This window comes from Rutilus rutilus, assembly GCF_951802725.1.
Source record: "Rutilus rutilus genome assembly, chromosome: 1".
NCBI classification, from domain to species: domain Eukaryota; kingdom Metazoa; phylum Chordata; class Actinopteri; order Cypriniformes; family Leuciscidae; genus Rutilus; species Rutilus rutilus.
The window spans coordinates 40,121,088-40,146,559 of NC_140209.1; the positions used below are offsets into that span (position 1 = coordinate 40,121,088).

The following is a 25,472-nucleotide window of genomic DNA, read 5'->3' on the forward strand; positions in this document are numbered from 1 at the left end:
AATAGTTTTGAGTTTGGGGTGAATATTTTATAAATCACCAGTTCATAAAACCTAAATGATTTGAATTTGAATCAGTTTATTTTCAGACATGTCCCATTCACAATGAACGGAGAAATCGATTGAATTGATTTAGTATATGCGCATAGTTTTGATTAATAGGGCAATTAATTACTTGATTTTATGTACGTTTTATTAGCAAATATTAATACAAAGCCAGTTTTTAAACGTGTTCAGCTTTGAAATATAAATTAATGTAAGTATTTTTATGCAAGTAGGCCTAATTCAGATTCGGAGATTAATAATAAAATAGAATTTGTATTTAGATTTGTTTTTTATGATCTGAATCATGGCTGCAACAATAAAGCCACTAACTATGAGGCGCCGTCTAGGGCTTAAATCAAACTTACATACTAAGTAGTCACACATACATGTATATAAACTCTCCACGCACATACTCATATGAGACGCGAGCACACACACACAAACTCGCGCACATACTCATATGAGACGTGTTTCATATGTGTGCGTGAATGAAGTTTGATTTAAGCCCTAGACGGCGCCTCATAACTAACTGATAACAGTAGCAATATTTTTTGGAATGTAAATGTTTATCGGTTTACTGGAATATTTTAAAGAACGCAATTTGCCACGCCGGGATGTCACCGACTACGTGATGGCATAAAGAACTGTTGAGCCAACCGTTTTTAAAATGAACTGTTCAAAAGATTCGATTCACAGAAATGAGAGTCACACTTCATATGGCTAGAAATACTTGCGCATGCGCAGCTCCCGCCTGTGTCGCTGTCCGCTACTGAAGTGCTGCTCTAGTGCTGCTGTGTGAAACTCCCGAGCAGCATCACCAACGCAAACATGGCGACCCGGGTAAGATATGCTTCCATTTCAATTATTCAACGAATAAGCGCAATTGTATTAGTAATTAGCACTGAGCTGAAATTTAACACAGTATTTCACCACAATAGCTCTCGAGAACAGCGTTAGCGTCCCTTTAAAAAATAAATAAAAAATAAAATCCAATTTGATGCCAGCTACTGACATCTTTCCTCAGTGTATCCTGCAATACAGTAGCAGGTGGCGAAACGGTCATTTCTGACCACGATTGCAGCGATATTGCTGGTGTTTGGTTTAACTTACTTTGTTATTCATAGCATGCTAACAGTGGCTACGCACAAGAATATACGGGAAGCTACGCACAATAATAATAAACTCGCATGAGTACTCGAATCTCGGCGGTGGCACGAGACTTCATTTTCTAGCATTTGCATGCGTCGTAAAATAGAGGTGATTGGTTGTTCTAGCCTGAGCCCATCGGTAAACAGGCAAACGCTTAAAATAGAACCGAAGCGGTTGTTCAATGCTGTAGTCCATCGATAAGGTACTAGATGAACAGCAGGCGGCTGTTTCATTATTAATGATTTCATATCGTTGATACAGATGTATGTTTACAGTAGAGTGTTGCGTATTTTCTGCTGCAGAACGGTGTCATTAAGAGTGAAATGACACGAATGTGCTCGTTCAGCGGATTTAACCTTGACATGGCTCGCGTAATGCTCACATAAGCTCATCACACGCAGTGTTTCTGCTTTAAGAGCTCGAGATGTATAACCTTGAGCAAGCATAAGCATATCCCGTCCAAAATGATGCATTCGCTTCAAAATGTCCACAGAAACGCATTGCTCCCTCAATACGAATATGTGTTGTGCGCAAAGCTACAACACTCTCTCTCCTTGCTGCAGGATTGGGCGCTTTAGGTGGCAACGGGTGCTTTGCTTGTCATTGTGACCAAAGAGAAAAGGGGATAAACTGATACTTCAGTGTCTCATTTGGGCACGTGTTTAATTTTCTATTTAGCATTTAATGCTTCTACACCCCATATAACCTACCTATTATGTTTTAATATCCCTTGATTGATTGTAACCATAATTCAAATCCTTCCACTATATTGCAAGCATTTTAAGATTATGATATTCATGCAATCTCCTATCAAAATATATAACTACATATGGAGAGAGGTTAGAGTGAAAAAACCTGCCAGTGAAAAAGCAGGTGAATCAGATGTTCAGAAATTTGTGAAAGCCTGTCACCCACCCACTATCAGCTGTAAGAAAATCTGAACAAAGATGACTCAGACAGAGTCAATTGTTTATTAAGAGGCCCATCATGTTCCCTGGTGTGATTCTACTCAAGATTGAGTAAATCAAGATGAGAATGAATAGAACGAACACTGGATCTGTTATTCAGATTGTTTTAGCCGAGTTATCAATGCCAGCAGAATGACTTATTCATTCACATGACTTTTGATTATGATGAGATTTTTCTTGTAAACTGCAATGATCAAACCAGACCAATCCAGACAAACGCTGTGTGGGCATCCGTCACCCACAGAGTTCAGATCAGTGTTAAATTACCTAATACTTTCACTGCCTTCTTGGAGAGAATGTGAATGATATACAGTCTGGTTGTGTCTGTCACAATGCTGTTTAGATATATGTGAGATACAGTGGTTTCTGCTCAACATCTGTTAAAGCTTCTTGCTCAGCGCTATCTCACGACCAATTCATACAAATTGAGTGATAAAAAGGTGGCTAATTCGTACGACCTCACTCGTACAAATTTGTACGATTTGTCTAAGCCCACGTGATGGGTAGGTTTAGGGGCGGGGTCAGGGGTAGGTCATTCGTATGAATTCATATGAATTGGGCAATTCGTAAAATATGTACGATTTAGCAAAAATCGTACTAATTCGTACGAGTGAGGTCGTATGAATTAGCCACCTCGTAGAATTCGTACGAATTGCCGTGAGATCAGGCTGTCTTGCTTCTGCTTGTACCACATACATCATCTCTATTGAATCAAAAAAGACTATAAGATAAATCTCTTTATAGTAGTGTATAGGCTTCTGTGTGCAACAAAAACTGGCACGAGCTCTGAAATAACTGGCAAGCTCTAAAGTTTATTAAAATCGAATGAATAATTGACATTATAGAGAAGTCCGCATCAGTCTTACCTCTAGTTAAAGGCCATGCATGACAATTATTTTTATCGTTGTGTGTCTGTCGATCTTAACTCTGTGATCTGTGCCACTTATGAATTGGGCACGTGAACTAATAATGCTTAATCATACCCTCAGGGTGGATAAAGCCATTAGCTGGCTATGGGGCTGTTGGATTCAGTCCTGTGGCAGGGTGTCCTCTGTGCAGTCAGGAGTTTTTTCTCAACTGTATTGATCAGGCTTCTCCTCATTTCTCATTGAATATCTCTCAAGAGGCCCAACCTCATTAAACATGGAGAGTGGGGCTGCTTGAAATAAATTCTTACCCAGTATACTCACTGACAAATGAAATGGCACGCAGCATTATATTTCATTTATTTAGCAAAGGATTACACTGCAGTGTCTTTGTTTCAAATCTTGGTGAGATTTTGGGGATAGAAAATAGTTTCTTTTTGTGATGAATCCACTTGAGGCATGTTGAACTGAACCCATGTACAGATTTACTTAACAACACTTTTTCAAAACAAATGCAAACTAAACAAAGGCTTGACTTGAACCATGACATAAACATGAACTAAGCTAGACACCAGACAATAGGAACATGAGGGCTATATTACATACGACTAATGACTTAACAAGACACACCTGATAGCAATGAACAATGAACCAATGACAAAACAGAACAGAGAACCACATGATTAGAACAACCAATGAAAAAACAACACATGAAGCACATGACACAATCACATGAGGAGCAAGGAAAACTCATGACATGAAACGGGAAACATGACTAAGAGAAATTCAAAATGAAAGACAAGAACACATGACCAAAACCAAATAACAGGCATGACATGTTTCCTCTTCTGTTCTGGTATCAAATGCACTACATATTAATATGTATTTAAATATTTACATGTTTTTGAAAGAATGCTCACCAAGGCTGCATTTATTTGATCAAAAATACAGTGAAATCAGTAATATTGTGAAACATTTTTACAATTTAAAGTAACTGTTTTTATTTGAATGTATTTTAAAATGTAATTTATTCCTGTGATGTAAAAGCTGAATTTTCAGTATCATTACTCAGGGTCCTTGAAATCCTTGAAAGTTTGTGAATCAAAAAAAAAAATAAAAAATGCCAAGGCCCTGGAAAGTTTTTGAAAATAAACATACATAGATAAAGGTCCTTGCAAGTGCTTGAATTTATTTTGAATTTCTTCGAGTTTTCTAAAAAAAATTCCATATTATTCCATCCGGTCCGCTAATGTGTTATTTCGCCAACACTTTGTGGCCTATGCATACTAGCTTGCTTGATTTATGCTAGTTATGCGCATTTACGCGTTACGTTAAGTAATTCCTGCGTGAGGTATTTTGTGTTGTATGTTGCCATGACGTTCATACTCGCAAAACTGTTCGCAAAACTGTAACAATGTATTAACAAGGTGACACGATGTAACCTTGCTCTCACTTGAAATGTGTCCCCACATTAAGTCCTTGAATTTGAGGGTATTGGACCTGGAAAGTCCAGTTAACCAAGGTGTGGGAACACTGATTACTCTTTATCATCAGTCTTCAGTGTCACATGATCCTTCAGAAATCATTCTAATATGCTTATTTGCTGCTTAAATATTTCTTCTTATTATCAATGTTTAAAACTGTTGTGCTTCTTAAAGCAGAACTTGGTAACTTTTTTAACTTAATAAAACTGTCTAGAAATCATTTGGATGGTTAAACAACCTGTTCTGGTGATATTGGTGACTTTCCCCGCTCCCCCCAGCGTTCACAGGCGGAAAACCAACCTTGCAACTTGGGGACTACCGTCCCGGCAAGATAGAAATTGGAAGTCTCGTGAGAAGCGAGAACGAGAACGAGCGCGAAACACGAATTGCTTTACGGCAATTCGACATAAACACACGCATGTATGATGTATTACCAGATTACCCACCTCGGTAGACATAGCTCCACACGATACAGTTGGCTTGCTCCGATCATAACAAACGCACATGAGCAGCGGTAGAGAGGGGGAGGAGGCCGCCGCAAGTGAGTTTTTTACGACAGTGTTGGGAAATATACGCCCACCACAGCTGTAGGGGGAGCTCGTGGGGAAAACATGCGACGGCAAAAGGGAAAATCAGCGAAGAAGTGACTAGAGTTCGCTAGAGTTGCCGAGTTCTGCTTTAATATTTTTGGAAACTCTGTATTCACTCAGTATTCTATTCTATTTAAAAGAAAAAAATGATCTGAATTTTCAGCATCATTATTCCAGTCTTCAGTGTCACATGATCCTTCAGAAATCATTCTAATATGATGATTTGCTACTCAAGAAACTTATTATCAATGTTGAAAACATTTGTGCTTCAATACTTTGCATTCATCATGCATTCATACATTCCTATATAAAATTTCTGTTCTCACTAAAGTTTTTCTTTAGTCTCTCAACTATCATGATGGCTTATTTGAGTGTGTTCACATATGATATTCTTCAGCATGTGCATTAAACCCTATTATACTACAGGGCTGTTGAATGCTTGAATCTGATTGCTTGATGAACGTTCTGTTGTCAGCGCTGCTCTGACGATTTTGTCAGTAAAATAGTTGAACAACTTAAAAGCTACATGAATTTCTCACTAGCGAGGAAATAACGGCATTGTTCTTGGAAAAAAATAAACGTAGTTTATGGCCGCTGCTGCCGAAAACGGTTGAGAGATGCACAGACTCAGGTAATTCACACACTCACTCTCTCTCTCTCTCTCTCTCTCTCTAATAACTACATTAATAACTGTATTAGTCTGCTATCAGTGGCTCAATTCTCCATTACTAGCTCTAAAATGGCATTTTAGAATTAACAATGGAGGCTTGGGATGAGAAGAAATTAGTCGTACACACAAGAGCGTCTAAGGACAAAACCCTGACAAATGTCCGGAAATACATGATCTGAACAATGTTTTGAGGTGTGGTAACCACAGTATAAGTGCAATAATTGACTCTGGGCCTTTGAATTAATGAAAAATTATGCATTATTTTTCTAAGGATTCAACTGCCCGTCGTCAGTTATTCCTTACTTAAACTCTTCACCTTTAAAATGACTGGAAAATGTACATAGCCTATAGGCTATACATTTCCCTACCATATCAGGGTTTGGTTAGCCTGTGATTTACCTTTGCTGCTCCTTCGACCACACACGCAGTTGATCCTGATTCTGCTCTGCATGCTGCCTCATGCTGCACACTCTATTGTTTCTCGACCACATGCAGTCTTTGGCTCAATGTGGTGCTGGCTGTCTCAACTGTTTGTCTTATGTCCTTTTGCTCTCCCTCTTGCTTGCGTGCATTCATTGGCCCCCAAGGTTTTAATATTTTTCAAGGTATGTATGCTTTCCGAATGCTCTCTGCCTCCGCTTGTCTCGCTTGCCATATTGAGCTGTTCGCTTCACTTATACTAGCTTTCTGCTCACCCTTAGTGTCCTGAGAGCTGACAGGCTGTAACCCCTGTTGCTATGTCCCTTCTTGGTAGCAACGGCTGGAGGGATCACTACAGCGGTACAATGCCTAAACTGCGTCACAATGCCATCGGCATAAACCGATAACAACTCAAGATCATCTGCCCGTGTTCTCACTCTCAGGACAAATAAAGGTTCATTTGAGGTTGAACACTAAAGGGCCAACTATAATGACTGAATGTTGTGAGGGCCTGTGGTGGGTTTAAAGTGCATGCTGGCAGGGAGCCATGGATTATTGCTTTTCTGACTTGCAACTAAAGTATGTCTAATTGCCGAAGTGCTCTTCATTAACCAAATTATGTCAGCCTGTTGAGTTAACAACACCCAGACTTTGAATCAGATACAAATCCTCAAAAAGCCATTTAGTGTCCTTTAGTTCTGCCTTCTGGCCTCACGACTGGAATACTATACAGCCATGATACATCAGAAAAAAAAAGACAATTCTTATTTTTATGGAATATTGCAGTGTTTATTATAAATGATTTATCTGTGCATTTCATTTTTTAATCTTTAATCAAAAACATTAACCTCCCCTCCTTCTTAGTATGTCATCTGTTCTCAACTCTGATGATGTATTCACCGGAGTTAGCAACCTGTCAATCATATGATATTGCCGAAATTAGCAAACAGCAACTATCCAAACAATTTCCGATACAAAAAAAAAAAGAGTCCTGTCCTACATTTTTTTACACTTTGCTATACGTCACAACAGGTAAAAAAGATTATCGCAACTTCTGTTTCATGCTGACTTTAGTATCACTGACTACATTTACATGTGCACAAATAATGTGATTATTTCACAGTGAGATATTTACATGACACAAGCAAACCTCTTTACTCCCGTTTACATGCAATTTTCAATATTCTGATTATTTACTAAGAATTGTGGTTATTTTTACCGCCATTATTTACATATAACTGCCATATTATTCACACATAGCCCAGAGTACAGCATAAATTATGAACTTGCATGTAGCAGGTGTGTTACTCGCCATTGCTTTAATCTACTTACATCAAATGCAAAACATTTCTATGGACATATTGGATTTGTGTCTTCATTTTATGATGTTTTTGACCATCAGTATACTGCATTATATTCATGTCGCGCAACGTTGTCAACATGAACTCAGTTTCTTCAGCACTCCAAAATTGTGATCCCTTCTTTACCACTATGTCAAAAAAAAAAAAAAAGTCATCCATGTACGTCAGAAGCATCTGTGCAAAAATTTTACCTTAAGGGGTACAACAACTTCTCACTGGGGCAGTACACAACTTTGTAACTTATATTTCCCTAAAAATGTCATAGCACCTTAGAGTAAATGTCATGTACATTACTGTACCTTACTGCACAGTGACAAGGCCCTTAAAGGTAAGATCTTTTGCAATTTTTTATTTCTGAGAATGCAAGACAATGCATTAGACATATCAGAGTTTTTTTCTCCATCTTGTGCTATTCTGTAGGCAAGTGTTCCTCATTACATACAGAAAAGCATTGCCATGTTGTTCGATTGTATCCATTGCAAAAGAATAATTTAACAACTATCGCCAGAACCTTCAGGATATTCGATACAAAATCTTTAGATTTGAATACTAAATCTCTGAAAATTCTCTTAAAATGTGCCAAGGACTTTGAAACATTCATGAGTCATTTTCTTTGTCTGCACTTTCTAACAGTCTTTTGTTCCATTTTGTTAATTAAATCATAATCGTTAATTAAATTTTTTTTGTACAATGAAAGATTGTTCATTGTTAGTTCACAATGCAATGTTAAAGGCACAATATGTAAGATTTTTGGATTAAAATATCCAAAACCCACTAAAACAATGTTAGATATTTTGTTGACTCGTGTGCTTATCCCAAATGTTTCCAACAATGTTTAAATCCAGAGAAATCAGCTATTTTAACCAGTGTAACGGCGCGTGCCATCGCGTCACGTGTCAATGGCGTCATATCCGCGTTACCCTTGATTTCTGACTTCCATATAACCATGGAAACACCAAAGATGCTTTATATAATGCATTTTAACCTTTATCAACAGAAAACTAATCATTGTTAAATAGCTCAAGACGGTTAGTCTTATTGTTTGAATCTCTTGATTTCTTGATTTACCACGGGTAACATGTTTGTACCATGCCTCAGAGACAACACTATTCTGTCAACTGGCTAACATAGCATAATCAAAAAGAGCTTTATTTGTAACAGTAAAACAGCATTTTCTCCACCATACAATATATATTTTTATGTATTGCATACCATTTAGCAACACAAGTCATGCAGCTTTTATCTAGCTTACTGCAATGTGCAACAAGTGTCTCATACCAGCCACCAAGCGAATTCACAGAGTAACGTTATAGCAACATTCAACACACTAAAACGTATTTTAGTATGATTGTTTTGACCAAGTAAAACAGAGCGTAAGTAACCTGTGTGAGCAGGGCTGCCAACTTTTCTGTTAAGCTTGGTGTGAGAATTATGGATGGGGTGGTGGGGGTGATTTAAGCTTGCGATTCGATTCTGATCTTGGTACAGAAGGGTCTACATGTTAATATTTCTCAAGGAAACAAATCTCTCAACTAATGCTGTAAACATACAGGGAAACCTGTCAGCTGGCATTATTGTTAAAGGTTAAAATTAATAACTCACTCTTATACAATTGATATAGTGCGGTTTTTATAATAATGTTATAATATTTTTTTAATAATATAAGATTAAAAATATCATAAATATGTAATATAGTGCATATATTTAGCAAACTGCTCCTCTCTAGAGTTAATTTTTCTAGCTAACATAATGGTCTTTGAATGGTGTCACATGTTGTTCACAATAAGCTGTTTTATTCATGTCTTTCCAAGGTTGAAACTCTCATTGAACGATTACATGAGAAATGATGCATTTCAGTAAGCTGTACTGTATCTTTCAACATACCTTCTGATGTTCATTCATGTTTATTTGGTGCAATAACTAGTAATAAAGAGAAACACAGATCGGTTCACGTGCCGCATGAACTGAGGCTCTTGCAGCGATTTGTCACGCCACATTTGTTTGAATTTTGTAATAAAATTGACAGATTTTGAAAGCTGAGACTTTGTTTCATATCAAAAGTAACCTGTTCTGTCCTGTCTGTCGACACGTTGGCAGCCCTGTGTATGAGTAGTAATTCAGCACTTGCGGCTGTTTTATTAGACTGAAATAAAAAAATGCGAATTTAAGTGATCTAACATAAGTTTAACAAAGTTCAAGTTCAGGGAAAAAGGGGGGCGGACTTTAAACGTAACTTTAAACGTAAAATAAACATAAGCAACAAAAACGAAAGGAGTGGCAGCGTCTGATTGCGGCATATACGCATAATAAAAACAGCAACATAAAATGTTGCTTGTGCCCTGTTTCGTACCACACTAACGCTGAATGCGATAACTCCCATGATTCCACGCTCATTCACTGCATCATCAAGCTACGCCTTTGTTATTGTTTTGAATAAGCGACCTCTAGCTGCGAAAATGACATACTGTGCTTTAGTGCTGCACGATTAATCATATCGCATATCGTGAATGTCTTGACTGTGACACACAGAAAGACTCGCGCTAATATCGTGCGTGCGTACAAAACAGCATGCCAGAATACAGTTCTCTTCCGAGCTTGAACATACAATAACACACACAATTATGCCAAAATGTCTTTTTGTCGAGTATCTTCATAACATAAGAGTAGTCTTATGATGAACGTGAAGAGTTGTGACTCGTGAGAGAATGAGGCGTGTGAGATCCGTGTCTCTGTCAGCAGCAGCTGGTCTTAAAGGGACAGTACACAGTAGCCACTAATTATATCTGTCGCTAAAGTTAATCAAAGAACAAAGGGAACAGAGAAAAACACTCACTGCTCTTGACTAAATAACTTTTTTCTTTATGCAGATTATCACTAATCTGTGTGTGCATTTATTTTTCTTGAGAACCAAGCAAGTTGACTCATGAAACCATTTGTTTATTATATCGCATATGGCAATCGCAATCGCAATTTTGACCTCAATTATCGCAATATGACATTTTCCCCAAATCGTGCAGCCCTACTGTGCTTTTAACTAACATTAACACACCAGTTTTTGTAAATCTAGTTTTTGTTCTATAAATCTTTAATTGTTTTCACTGAAGTTTTCTATTCTTGTTCAGTCAGCCATTATCTTTCTTTCTGTAGCACTCTGTTCTTTTCATGTACGCAGATGGGAACAGCATGCAGCCCTTATTTTCAATTAGCTTTCCTTGTTTTGTTTTCTGTTGTAGGCTGTTTTATTTACTGTTCTTTGGTTGGTTGCTACAACCAAAGAAGGAACAAATAAAGCTAGAACACCCATGAACCTTCACTGTCAGTCTTTGCTTAAACTAAATTATTTGTCTTAATGTTTCTCGTTTACCCATGCTTAACACATTAGATGACTGGTGCTGGTAGTCAGATTCATTTATGATTATAATTTTTGAGACTGTTCCCTGGCCTTTTTGTTTGTCGCCTCATCTGCTGTTATCTAACACTGTTTATGCCTAAACCCTATAAAATGTTATTGGTTTGGGGTTTGTAGGATCTCTGTTGCAATAAAACATGATGCATGTGATGCTGGAAGGAATGTTTAGATGAGGTCTTGAAAGAGCATTAAACGAACAATCAGTTTGCACAGTAGAAACAGCTTTCCATCTTGCTATTTTACACCATGGGATTTACTATTTTTAAAATTCAGCAGAGAATCATAGGAACTCCATCATATGGTGTGGCTTAAATTTTTCATGAGAAAGAACACCCAGTGAACTAATATAGCAAGATGCATAAATTAAAGCTGAAGTGTGTAATTTCTGTGGCACTAGCGCCACCAAGTGGAATTGTAAAAATGACCGTTCTCAAACAGGTTTCCCCCCAAGGCTCTGCATGTTAGTCTAAGTGAATAGAAGAATGTATTTTAACCAGAAATTACACACATCACCTTTAAGCTTCAACATCAATAGCCAGACGTCTTTCTCATGTCAGGCAAACTTCTGCCTCTCGTTGTCTTACTCTCTCTCTCTCTTTATTATTATTTGTCTCTGTGCAGACGATGCAAGCCGCTCGATGCCCGACAGATGAGCTGTCTCTGACGAACTGTGCTGTAGTTAGTGAGAAAGACCTGCAGTCTGGACAGTGAGTATTCACCCACACTACAGACCTTCACAGATTTGTCACGGTTGCACACGGAAGCTAATCAAATGAATTATTATTATAAATGTTATATTTAATATAGTATAGGTTTGTAATATAAGGGTGAAAATGCTCCTAAAAAAACCTCCAGGAGCATATAATGCCCATTAATAAAAACATTTCTGACTGCCGCAGACCCCCGAGTATTTATTGTGGAATCTTTTCAATCTAATGCAACATGAAGTACTCAATATCCTTTTGAGGATTTATCATATTAACACTGTAGAGAAAGTTCAAACATATAATTAATGCTCCAGAAGTAGAGCTGATGGTTTTCTCTAGGCTTCAACTGTGTGTGTCCTTGGAATGCTGAGTAAGTCCTGACATTAACTGAGGCTGACAGAGTCTGCCGCAGTGCCTCTTGCTGATGCCTCATGTCCAAGAATATATCACAGCATGATGGGTGATTTGTGTGGGTTTGAGTTGGCATATTGATGTTAATGTGTGATGTAAAATGACATACACTGTATTTTTTGTTGCATATATACTGTGTATTGTAGCGAACAGACTCTTTATAATTGTTGTGAAATTGCTGTTTTATTTTGCACTGGCAGTTATAGGGTTAATGCGGTGAGTTCGGAAAAAGGCCGGTATAGAGAGAAACGCGCGAGTGAGTTAGGCTGGTACGGGTTTGTGTGCAGTTTTTCTTGCGTTCCGATTAAAAGTTCAGAAACGGAGCCTTCCTTGTCTGTCGTTCTTCAGACGTTACGGTTACAATATATAGAATTGAGTAAATTGACATGTGACATAACCCTACTAAAAAAAGAGGCATTTGTCAGTCACACATATAATCCCATCTCATCATCCCATCAACATCAACTAATCTCGGATTATGGTGTCTAAGGATTGGTGCAGTTGTAATCGTGCTGTGTACTTGACTGGAAAACTGCCTTTTTACAGGTTAAAATAATGTTCCCAGATATAAAGTCACCGTAGTTTATGTTAAACATCATGTTTTTTGTTTTGTTTTTTACGTTGCTGTAGAAGTTGAATCTTTTCTGCATCTCTCTCCAGGCATGTGACTGTGAGGACAACACCTGCCCACAAGTTTGTGTTCACAGTGAAGAGTCACCACTCTGTGCTTCCTGGAACCATCGCTTTCAGTTTGCCACAGGTGCAGGATTACCGCCAATGTCTTTTACTTAGCAACAAACACTTCAAAATACAACATTTTACCCCAAAGAACAACTACCAAACAAATTTAAAGGGATAGTTCAGCCAAAAAAGAAAATTCTGTCATCATTTACTCACGTCACTTCATCACTCATGCCGTTCCACACCTGTATGACTTTCTTTCTCCTGTGGGACATAAAAGAAGATGTTTTGAAGAACACTGGCAGCCAACCCTTTGGTGTTCATTGATCTGTATGAACAAAAACATTTTTCAGAATATCTTCTATTATGTTCCACAATAGAAAGAAAGTCATACAGGTTTGGAACAACATGAGGGTGTGTAAATGATGACAGAATTGTATTTTTTCTGTGAACTATTCCTTTAAGTATTGATAATCAGATAGTTTGCTTGTATTTTTATGGACCTTTTGCAATTTTATTTTATTCATTCTCTTCTCACTTATTCTTAAAGAGGAAATGGGCAGGCCTGTCCATTGGACAAGATATCGAAGGTATGTACGTTGCTTCAGAGGAACATTTGCAACAAATAAACAATGTTTAGATGATCAAGTAATCCAAAACTTTTTTTTACTCATTTCAGTGGCCAACTACAACTTTGACAAATCCAAACAGTGCATTGGTGCCATGACCATTGAGATTGACTTCCTGCAGAAGAAGAGCACAGACTCCAATCCTTACGACTCAGACAAAATGGCTGCCGAGTTTATCCAGCATTTCAACAGTCAGGGTTTCTCTGTGGGGCAGCAGGTCAGAGTCGCGTCACAAAAACTGAAAAAAGAGAATGATGTTTAATTATACTTGCTAATTTTTTGTCTTGTGATTTCCCTGTCATAGCTGGTCTTCAGTTTCTGTGATAAACTCTTTGGCCTAGTTATCAAGGATATTGAGGCGATGGACTCCAGCATACTGAAAGGGGAACCAGCATCTGGCAAAAAGCAAAAGGTATTGTCACTTTAATGTCATATAAAAAATAACATTCCAGTAATTTGGATACACAGTTAATTATCCTTTGTTTCGACATCTAACTATACAGATTGAGATTGGTCTGTTGATTGGAAACAGTCAAGTGATCTTTGAAAAATCAGAGAGTTCATCTCTTACTCTAGTCGGTGAGTTTTATCACACTTGAAAATTAGTTTCTTATCATACAAACAGCCTTGTAACTCAGCGCTAAATCTCACTCTTCGTCTTCCTGCTCACCAGGCAAGGCCAAGACCAAAGAATCCCGTCAGACGATCATAAACCCTGAATGGAACTTTGAGAAAATGGGCATCGGTGGTCTAGACAGGGAGTTCTCAGATATATTCCGCAGGGCCTTCGCCTCTCGAGTCTTTCCTCCAGACATCGTGGAGCAGATGGGTATGTGCTGTCTTTACTTTCCATTTTGGTGTTATGTTGTAAAAAGTATCCATTCACCAGAACAGTCCATTTATTTTGATGTTTGTAATCAGTTATAATAAACGCCTTAATCAGATGCATTGATTGTGGATATTGTGTTTCGGGGAGTGTCTGTTGTAAATGAGTTGTTTCCTCTGCAGGTTGTAAGCATGTGAAAGGCATCCTGCTCTTTGGACCTCCTGGCTGCGGTAAAACACTGATGGCTAGGCAGATCGGTAAGATGCTGAATGCCAGAGAGCCAAAGATAGTCAACGGTCCAGAAATCCTCAACAAGTATGTGGGTGAATCTGAGGCCAACATTAGGAAACTGTTCGCAGATGCTGAGGAGGAACAGAAAAGGGTGAGATGACAAACTGCACTCAAACGCATAGACTTAGGCCCAATCCCAATTCTATTTTATACCCCTTCACCTACCCCTAACCCTTCGCCTACCCCTAACCCTTGCCCCTTGAAACAGAGTGCCAAGGCGTAGGGGTGAAAATATTCCCCTAAGAAATGGGACACCACTACTACACCGTGTCATTATACGTCGTCGCTATATATAGCGCCTACGTCACAGGAAATGCGCCAATGTTTATCATAAACTTCCAAGATGCCGTCGTCAGCTGTAGTCTTGCGTGAGTTACAGCTATTTTTTGCATTTTTCTTCTGAAGTTCGCAGAAAACAACGGAGATGACGATATCTTCGACGCCTAATGCTGCCGCGTTCACACCAAACGTGAATAGAGCGTCTGGCGCGAGTGATTTCAATGTTAAGACGCGTTTAAGCGCGTCTGGAGGTCTTGCGGCGCGAATGAGACGTTTAGCGCGGCGCGGTGGACGCGAATTCGCCTCATTCGCGCGTCCACTTTGCTTCAAACTGCTTTTTACACGCGTCATATTGTTAACGAACTTTAGCGTTTTTTTGCAACCGTTTCTTTGAAGAACATGACCGTAAATATGAACACAAGATTGAATGTGACAAAGAAAATGATTATTGGCAGTCATGCTGCCTCTGTAGCCGGTGTATGCAGGTACATTTTTCATACCCCTTCGTTTGAAGTGTGGTCCCGAAAAATCTTCGTTTCAAGGGCTATCTGGCCCTTCCCCTTACCCCTACTCCTCCAACCAAAAGAGAATTGAGACAACCCTACCCCTTCACGGGAACGCGCAAAACAGAGGGGTAGGGCCAAGGGGTGAATTGGGATTGAGCCTTAGCTTTAATTATCCTGTCCTCACCACACAATACATTATTGTACTATAGTGTCTTTGTTACACATGTTACATGTACTTACTGCAGTAATAACAGTGAATTATGCATAATTACATGTAACCAGGGCCTAGAACTAACTTTTTGCCACACCTGCCAATAGCTGGTGACTTAAGAAAATTTACAGGCCAAAAATATTTTTACCGGCCATGAAACTGGATTTTCAGGTTGGCCAAACACTAATTATAACCCTATCTCTATAGTAAGTACATATTTTTAATCAATATTAGCCTACTAAGTACTTAATGTATAATTACACTGTAACAAGGACACCTTAAAATAAAAGTGTAACCCTATCTTCTCTGTCTTCATTATATGTCTGTTTTTTTGTGTGCAGTTGGGTGCTAACAGTGGTCTACACATCCTCATCTTTGATGAACTGGATGCTATCTGTAAGCAGCGTGGTACAAGTGCCGGAAGCACAGGTGTGCACGACACTGTGGTCAACCAGCTCCTGTCAAAGATCGATGGAGTGGAGCAGCTCAACAACATCCTTGTCATCGGTAAAGATCAGCAGCTGTTCTGTTTGCAATATTTAGTCGGAGCTCTGTGGAATTTAAAATCTATCATTGCGAACATTTTTAATAATAATAATGTCATAAACTGCTATAAGACATGAAATTTTAGGATCCAAACGCAATAGTTTATTTATAAGGGTAATCCACAATCGTAGTCTAAAACAGGCAGAAAGTCATAAACACAGGGTAAGCAGTCCAAACCATAACAGGGCACAGGAACACAGGCAAGCAGGTAAAATCCACGAGAGACAGGCAAATAGTGTAAATCCGAAACCAGGCAAACAGGGTCAAAACCAAAGGACACGAAACCACAGGAGTGCTCAGAAATGCAGTATGACACACTTGGGAACAATCAAAGAACTTATCAACAAGAAAAACTTAAAATGACTACAGAACATAACAAAAGTCCACACAAGACCAGGGGAACACAGGCTGGGATTATGACAAATAATAATAATTAATAATATTATTAAAGTTCAAGTTTATGGCAAAACTGATGTGAGTTTTGAAAGAATGTATTGATTACTGTCCAAAAACAATTTATTTAGTTTTATAATAATTGTTAAATTATTATTATTTTTTTAAGTTATTTTAAAAGTTACTTTTACTTTTAAAATATGAATAATAATAACAATAAAGTTTATTGCAAATCTGATATAAAAGAAATGATTGATTACGGTCCAAAAATTATAATTAACTATAATACCATTTTAAATAATAATAATAATAATAAACTATAATAGTAATAATAATCATGCAGTTATTGTTATTATTATTAAAGTTCAAGTTTATGGCAAAACCGGTGTGAGTTTTGAAAGAAATGATTGATTACTGGCCAAAACCAATGTATTTAATTTTCTAATAATAATAATAAAATTATTATTATTAAAGTTAAAGTTTTAAGGCAAAACTAATGTGAAGTTTTTACATAAACCTAAATAAAATATTGATTACAGTCCAAAAATAATTTCTTTAGTTTTATAATAATTATTAAATTATTTATAATATACTGTATATAATCATTATTTAAAAAAATTATTATTTAAAAAGTTTTTAATATTTTATAATAATAATATGTTTTATGGCAAATGTGACTTTTAATTTTATAGTAATAATAAAGTTCAAATTTATGGCAAAACTGATAATAATAAATTATAGAATACTACTACTACTACTACTACTAATAATATTATTATTATTTTTAGATTACTGTCAAGTTTTTATGTTAAGCATAATAAAAGTCACTTTTAATCTCTTATATCCTAATTATCTGTTTGTTTGTTTTCTTCTAACTTGTGCTTTTATCTTTTTCTGGAAGGCATGACTAACAGGCCTGACCTCATAGATGAAGCGTTGATGAGACCTGGTCGATTTGAAGTAAAGATGGAAATTGGTAGGACCTCAAAGACTTGCCCTTTGTTCAAAAAGAAATACTTAACACTCTCTCCGTTACATCTCTGTTTATTCTCACCTATTTGTCTGTCTCATCACCCAGGTTTGCCAGATGAGAAGGGCCGTGTTCAGATCCTGAACATTCACACATCTAAGATGCGAGAGTTTAACCTCCTGGCTTCTGATGTGGATACTAAAGAACTAGCAGCTGAGACCAAGAACTACAGTGGAGCTGAGCTGGAGGGCCTGGTCAGAGCTGCCCAGTCCACTGCCATGAACCGCCACATTAAGGTGCAGAGTTACTGTAGATTGATCTGTGCATGCCTTATCAGGGATATGTTTTCATATTCCTCATTTGAAAGATCTAAACTCATGTTGAACTCTATTCCAGGCCACATCTACTGTAGAGGTGGACATGGAGCGAGCAGAAAAGCTGCAGGTCACTCGAACAGATTTCATGACTTCCTTGAATAACGACATCAAACCTGTAAGTATCTGCCGTGTTGAACAATTGTATGTTTTCAAGAGCAGAATGATTTCAGAGTTCAGAGAATCAAATGTTGTAGCTGAATTTGTCAAGCGAAACCATGTCATTTTGTCCCTTGTTAGGCTTTTGGCACTAATCAGGAAGACTATTCCTGTTACATCATGAACGGCATCATCAAGTGGGGTGATCCAGTGACCCGAGTGCTGGAGGACGGAGAGCTGCTGGTGCAGCAGACTAAAAACAGTGACCGCACTCCACTAGTGTCGATGCTTCTTGAGGGTGAGGTTGTTCTCACAACTTTTATGCTAACATTACAAAAATTTGTTTAATTCCCGCCTCGAGGTCCTTTGTCAATCCTGTTCCTTAAGGAAATTGATTTTGAACGATAACAAACCTTCAAAGACAGACCTACTTTGAGCTATGAGGTTGTTAATCCATGGTATTTGCTTCTGCTGAAGCCGTCAGCCTGCATTATTTCAGCTTATTTTTTAAGTAATCGTGTTAAACAGTGGAATTCCTGGTGAAAAACTACATTACCCATGATGCTGTACAGAAAATTACACCACTCAGTGAGTCGAAAATAGCAACATGCTCCAAAATTGCTCTTTAGTCGATCTCCCTACGCTCTCAGAATACTGACATTTTTTGTATATATATGCATATTTTCTTAAAATAACTTCAAATATATTGTTTTTATACATATAATATGTACATTCTTATATTTCTCTGGATTCTGCTGTTTGCAATGCTTCATGGGATTGTAGTTCTTTACCTCAATAAAATCGTTAAAGGGATAGTGCGGCCAAAAATTATATTAAACCCATGATTTACTCACCCTCAAGCCGTTCGAGATGCATATGTCAATCATTTTTCAGACGAACACATTTTCAGTTATTTTAGAAAATGTCTTAGATCTTTCAGTGGTTATAATGTCAAGTTATGGGGTCCACCTCCTTCAAGTCCCAAAAATGTGCATGCATCCTTCACAAAAGTAATCCATCCGGCTCCAGGGGGATAAACGAAGGCCTTCTGAGGGTAATCCGTGCGGTTTTGTCGTAAAAATATACATATTTAAAACTTTATAAATGAAAATAACTGGCTTCCGGCAACGGTCGACGCACGTTCACGGGAGATGGATGCCGGCGTATGACGTAGGACGTAGCGTAGTTTTGTTTTGCTCTGCTCTCTGGCTACGCTGTCGCGTTCGTTCTATGTCACGACGCTTCCTACGCTACGTCCTACGTCATACGCCGGCATCCATCTCCCGTGAACGCGCGTCGAACGTGTGGCATGATTGACACATGCATCTCGAACGGCTTGAGGGTGAGTAAATCATGGGTTTAATATAATTTTTGGCCGAACTATCCCTTTAAGGACACAGTCCTTTACCTTTGTCTTTTTGTCAAATTGTAAAACCTTTTTAGCTTCATATGACTTACTACACTATTTTAAAATCCCTATGGGAAAAGTTAATGAAAGAAAACCTTCTGGAACTGCTGCACTCTGTTGAGTCTGTTGACACATCCTGTTTTTGGCCTCAGGACCTCCTCATAGCGGAAAGACAGCCCTGGCCGCCAAAATCTCAGAGGACTCGGAGTTCCCATTCATTAAGATCTGCTCTCCAGACAAGATGATTGGCTTCTCAGAGATCGCCAAATGCCAGGCAATCAAGAAGGTTAGTGGTAACGTGTGCTTATGAACTGTAATATAATATATTAACAATATGTAATGTATTCACATGACTTCTCAAAGGCAAAATTGTTTCATTGCCCACAAAAATGCTCAAATTGTTCATTATTTTTTACATTTTCTTCTAAGGTCTTTGACGATGCTTACAAGTCTCAGCTCAGCTGTGTTGTGGTTGATGACATTGAGCGTCTGCTAGGTTAGAGTTTATTATTTAACTTTTGTTGATTCTGTTTGCTTAAACTAGGGCTTTTCAGCAGGGGAAACTGCCCGTTATTGTTTCATTTCTATCTAATTTTTGTGAAGAAATAAAAAAGAACATATGTGTTAAACATAAATACAATTTTAATTAAACTTCATCTAAAGTTTTTTTTCCCTTCCAACATGATACACAAGTATGATTATGAACTTGTGAATTTATGTGGTGAAGTGCTGAAGACCCCTGGTTTTAGAAATGTATCATTGCTTGTTCATTACTTTTAATGTTATTACATTATTGTACACTATTAACGGTATACTATCATTCATGTGTGGTGAAACAGATTACGTGCCGATTGGACCTCGATTCTCCAACCTGGTTCTTCAGGCCCTGTTGGTTTTGCTGAAGAAGACTCCACCTCACGTAAATTCTGATGTTTTCATATAGGGGTCATTTATGTGCGTTTGTAAATGTGTATCGCTCTTTTTTCTGTCTCTGAATGCATTTATCCATGTACTGCACGCTTGTTAGATTATGGGCATAACACGTCTGGTGTTGTTCTTTTCATCTGAAGGGCCGTAAGCTGCTGATCATCGGTACCACCAGCCGTAAAGATGTGCTGCAGGAGATGGAGATGCTGGATGCGTTCAGCACCACCATCCATGTGCAAAATATCTCCAGTGGGGACCATCTGGTCGAAGCCTTAGAGGTGAGACAGAGCGGATGCGATATATAAATAAATAAATAAAAATTACAGCAAAAAATAATAGTATATATAATAGAAGAAATAATGAATTAAATAAATACTACTGAGATACATAAAAGCAAGAAACAAGGCTGTTATTTCAGTATTCTAGTTTATTTATTTAATGCTGTTTCAGTATTAGCCAGTAGAGGGTGCTATTTAACCACACTGCAAAAATGATGGCACAATTTTCCTACTGCATTTACTTGCATACAATGTTATCATCATACTTACCTTTTTTTCTGTTGTTTACAAGCTCCTGGGCAGCTTCACAGATGCTGAGAGAACCACCATTGCCCAGCATGTGAAAGGAAAAAGAGTTTGGATTGGCATTAAAAAGCTTCTCATGCTTATTGAGATGTCTCTGCAGGTAAGCGTCAGTGGACTGTGCTGTTGTTTACCTCAGACCGTCACGAGACTAAGTCTGTAAATACTATTGTGAAGCATTAAGAGTCACCCAAGCCCTTTACATCTTTAGAATTTATTTCTACTAGAAGCTATCAACCTTGCAACTTTGCTTTGTTGATTTGTCTCTTCATGTTGCCGGAGGTGTGGACTAGAAATTTAATGAGCTCAAGCAGTTTCCAACCGTCTAAATAATTCAATTCAGTTTCATGCACAGAAGGATCACACTCTACATCTAAATTACTGTCTAGCAATCTCATGAGCTCACTTCATCTCGTGACTGACACATGCAGAGAACCAAAGCGAAAATGAAAGTTTATTTATAGCACGTTGTGTTTACTCTCTTCTCAGATGGATCAGGCGTACAGGGTCAGCAAGTTCCTGTCTCTGCTGAAAGATGAGGGAGCGTGAGTACTTACCACTACAATAATACGTTTCATATTTGTCCCAACCATGTCTTCTAAAAGCAGTATTGCCACAGACTCACTGGATCACAAACCTGATGGAGAGTTACACTGTTTAATTTTTTTTTCTTCACAAATTTGATTTTGTTAATTGACAGGCTGGATGAAAACAATCACATCCGAATTTAACTCTCCCCATGAAAACTGATGGTAAGGGTGTTATGGTATCTAAGTGTGTTGTACTTAGAGCCATCAGAGTAGTTGCTTTGAAATATCTTTACCCTTGCGTTTACCCTTCAGAAACCTGAAAACCAGTTTCCTGTAGCAACTCCATACAAGCTAGAACCTGATGTCTGTGTTCATATGCTTTTTTAAAAATCTGCTTTAAACATTAAAACGTTACAGTTTAAAAGTTTGGGGTCAGTAAGATTTTATTTTTTAAAAGAAATTAATACTTTTATTCAGCAAGGACGCATTATATTGATCAGAAGTGACAGTAAAGACATGTATAATGTTACAAAAGTTTTATATTTTAAATAAATGCTGTTCTTTTAGAATTTTTTATTTAACAAAAGAATCCTGAAAAATCACAACAAATCACACAAATATTAAGCAGCACAACTGCCAAGACTGGAGTAATGATGCTGAACATTCAGCTTTGCATCACAGGAATAGATTACATTTTAAAATGAGAATGAGAAAGTTATTTTACATTATGTTATTTCACAATATTAATGTTTTACTGCATTTTTTGATCAAATAATTGCAGCTTTGGTGAGCATAAGAGACTTCTTTTAAAGACATTGAAAAATCGAACCGACCCCAAACTTTTGAATGGTAGCGTATAATAGATTAATTCTGTGCTTATACCTCACAATTAAGTAGGCGGTTATAGGATTATACATTCATTTTGTTTCGTGTGTAAGCTAGTGTTTCTTCCTGTCCAGCGCCTGTCAGACCTTTCCAATGTGAATCATCGCAGATTACATGAACAAGTGATTCATTCTGAAAGTCAACATGAAATACTGAAAACTTTTCTTCTAGAATCTGACACATTTTTAGTTGAAACAGGATATCCAAGAAAAGAAAAGGGAAGAAGAAAAAAATTATTTACCGCACGTGTTAAAATAATGTGCACATTATATAATTATTTCTGTGGTTTGAGTTTTTATTAAAGGGTTAGTTCACCCAAAAATGAAAATTCTGTCAGTAATTACTCGCCCTCATGTTGTTCCAACCCCGTAAGACTTTCTTTCATCTTTGGAACACAAATTAAGATATTTTTGATTAAATCTGAGAGCTGTCTCACTCCTCCAATGGCTACTCTGTAATTGAAACTTGCCGACCCAGAAAGTTAGAAAAGACAATGTTTAAAATAGTCCAAGTGACTACAGTGGCTCAACCACAAGTTCATCAAGCGACGAGAATACTTTTTGTGTGCAAAAAAACCCAAAATAACGACTTTATTCAACTATTCATTTTCTTCTGTGTGGGCTGGCAAGTTTCAATTACAGAGAAGCCATTGGAGGAGTGAGACAGCTCTCATATTTAATCAAAAATATCTTAATTTGTGTTCCGAAGATGAAAGAAAGTCTTACGGGGTTGGAACAACATGAGGGCGAGTAATTACTGACAGAATTTTCATTTTTGGGTGAACTAACCCTTTAAGGCCAGTTTTCATATGTTGATGCATGTTTAAATAAAATATTTGCTTTAATCAATTAAAATGTTAGTTTCATTAACTAAAAATGGCAGAGTAATGGTCAGAGTAAGATAGCTGATATCAATATTAATGAATATCACAGGATATTGATATTGACTAGGATATTTTAATCAAAGGCCTAAAACATTTAAGCTAATTTACTTTACTATATAACATATATACTATATATATATACTAGATTATATATATATATATATATATATATATATATATATATATATATATAAACTATATAATACTTTACTGAAACAAACCAGAAATTACTAAAAATTAACACTGAATAGTGGGAAGTGGGCATTATATACCAGAATAGAGCGAGATAGTTAAAGTGGAGAAGAAACAGAAGTAGTGACAAATCTTTTCTTCTGTATTATGATGTGTAACGGATTGTATGTCATGAGACGGGACTTGGTTCTATCCTGTTGATTGCATTTTGAGATGTGGGCATGATTCCCCTCGAAAATGAATGCAAGCTTGCAGTTGATTGTAAGAAAGGGGCGGAGTTTGAGCAGAAGAAGTGATTGGAGAAGTCTGGCATACATCACCAGAGAGAAGTCTGTTGTTTCACCCAAAGATCAAGATCAATAGGCCTAACATGAATAATAATAAATAAAATAAAAGATAGTGTGAATTTTCATTACATGCCGACTTTTAAGAATAGAAATGGAAAAAGTATGAGGGCTTTGGCATGTTATGGATAACGTAAAAGTTTTTCCTTTAGAACAGTGTGCACCAATCATGCACAATAATAGCAATAGCGATAGCAACTTTATTTATATAGCACAATTAAAACAACACAAGTTGACCAATGTGCTTTACAATGTCACACAGAAAAAAAGAAGAGAAAAAAGCATCACATGGGCAACACATATTATAAAATGATCACTGATTAAATAATAAGAGTAGGAATGTGCATTCAGAAAGAAAGCAGGGTTAATTCTGAATTCATGTTGACTTTATTTATTAGAAAACCAGTCAATATTGGTAATGATTGACTTTCAGATGGCAGCCATCAAAGTCACAGAGTCTGTGTGCCAGAGCTTGTCTGTAAATTTGGACTGTGCCCAAACAGGGGTCTGAGGTGAAACCCCAAACCAACCGGCATACAGTACACGCTCCCACAGAGTAAACACTCAGCGCCTCCTCACGCTCCATCCTTCTCTCTGCAGAGATCGTGGTTTCTACGAGTAACAGAAGACAGGAGAGCAGGACGCTTGCTGTTTCTTATAAATGGAGGCACTTGATGCCCTCTGCATGTTCCCATGGCAACTACAAGCAAACTCCACCCAAACGACACCCTCCCAATACTGATAACTGGACGGCGATCACACAGCCGTCCCCTCATACCAAACCAATATCAAATATAGTCTTGTGCTTTGTGTAATATTTCTGTGTGCTGTTTGTTTATTAAATATCCGTTTCAATCTACCCAAAGCCATGAAGATGTAAGAAATCTGATAAAAAAATGTATATATGCTGCTGGTTGCAGAACATATCTAGTGAATCTATATCATGCAACATGTGAATCTTTAAGTAGGACATAAGAAAGCTGTTTGTGTGTGTATATAGTGAAGATGAGCCGTGCTGTTCGTAGTGTGCATACGCAGAACCCTTCCTTTGTGATTGTGTTGTGGTAACACAAGAAGACAACATATAGATCACAGTGTTATTTGATATTGTACATAGGTTCAAAATATGACAATTCTATTTATTTAATTTGTTTCGTTTTGAAGTTACTGTGTCAGAGCTGGTAATATTTAGTGAGTATATGTAAACTATATCAGCACTTTTTTTTAGATCAACCTTGAGTTCAGTTCTACAGTGGATTGATAATCTGTTGTGGTCACTACATGAGTGTCTGTTGGTGTGTGTGAGTGTGTGAGTGAGTGAGTGAGTGAGTGAGTGAGTGTATTAATGAATAAGGCCACAGAGTGAACTAGTTTGTGTGGCTGTATTGATCTGTGTAAGTATAGTGTGTGTAGATATTGTTTTTGAAATGACTATTCATGAATATATTGTTTTATGTATTTATTTTGCCTGCCCAGTCATTCATATAGTTTATGTGACCAGTGTTCAATGTCCAGAGCTCTTTGATCTGTTATGACTATTGGAGATGTACGACCAGATGCAAAATGTGTTACTGCAATAAAAAAATAACAGGCTGCCAGTAAAAGTTTACTCCTTTTTGTGCTGTTGCATATTCCTTCCATTGCTGTGCTAGTAGCCACAACAACAGTGATTTGCAGTGTTATTAGTACTATTGTAATAATACATTTAAATAAATATTAAAGAGTTAGTGCACCAAAAAATGAAAATTATCCCATAATTTCATCTTTTTTTAATTTTAATAACTATTGTTTATATTGAGAACATGTATTATTTTGGAATGGAGAACATAACATCTGGAAT

At 37.4% G+C, this 25,472-nt stretch overlaps 1 protein-coding gene across 3 annotated transcripts; it reads left to right on the forward strand.

Annotated features, from left to right (window-relative positions):
• Positions 1 to 478: 478 nt before the first annotated feature.
• Positions 479 to 25,225, forward strand: nsfa (N-ethylmaleimide-sensitive factor a; the record flags this gene model as incomplete). 3 transcript variants are annotated; one of them, XM_084411537.1, is made up of 21 exons in its annotated part: positions 479 to 882; positions 11,581 to 11,666; positions 12,738 to 12,837; positions 13,309 to 13,348; positions 13,438 to 13,604; positions 13,692 to 13,799; positions 13,891 to 13,966; positions 14,061 to 14,216; positions 14,396 to 14,595; positions 15,842 to 16,007; positions 17,341 to 17,415; positions 17,518 to 17,705; positions 17,806 to 17,901; positions 18,024 to 18,180; positions 19,443 to 19,576; positions 19,720 to 19,786; positions 20,130 to 20,209; positions 20,361 to 20,495; positions 20,788 to 20,901; positions 21,288 to 21,343; positions 24,233 to 25,225. In XM_084411537.1, exons 1-21 carry the CDS (start codon positions 871 to 873, stop codon positions 24,252 to 24,254), a joined length of 2,235 nt encoding a protein of 744 aa, XP_084267663.1. In that variant the 5' UTR covers positions 479 to 870. The 3 variants fall into 3 exon arrangements, with proteins under 3 accessions (XP_084267663.1, XP_084267665.1, XP_084267664.1); XM_084411538.1 differs by lacking the exon at positions 479 to 882 and adding an exon at positions 6,362 to 6,374; XM_084411539.1 differs by lacking the exon at positions 24,233 to 25,225 and having other exon boundaries at positions 757 to 882; positions 21,288 to 21,347.
• Between the last annotated feature and the right edge of the window lie 247 nt (positions 25,226 to 25,472).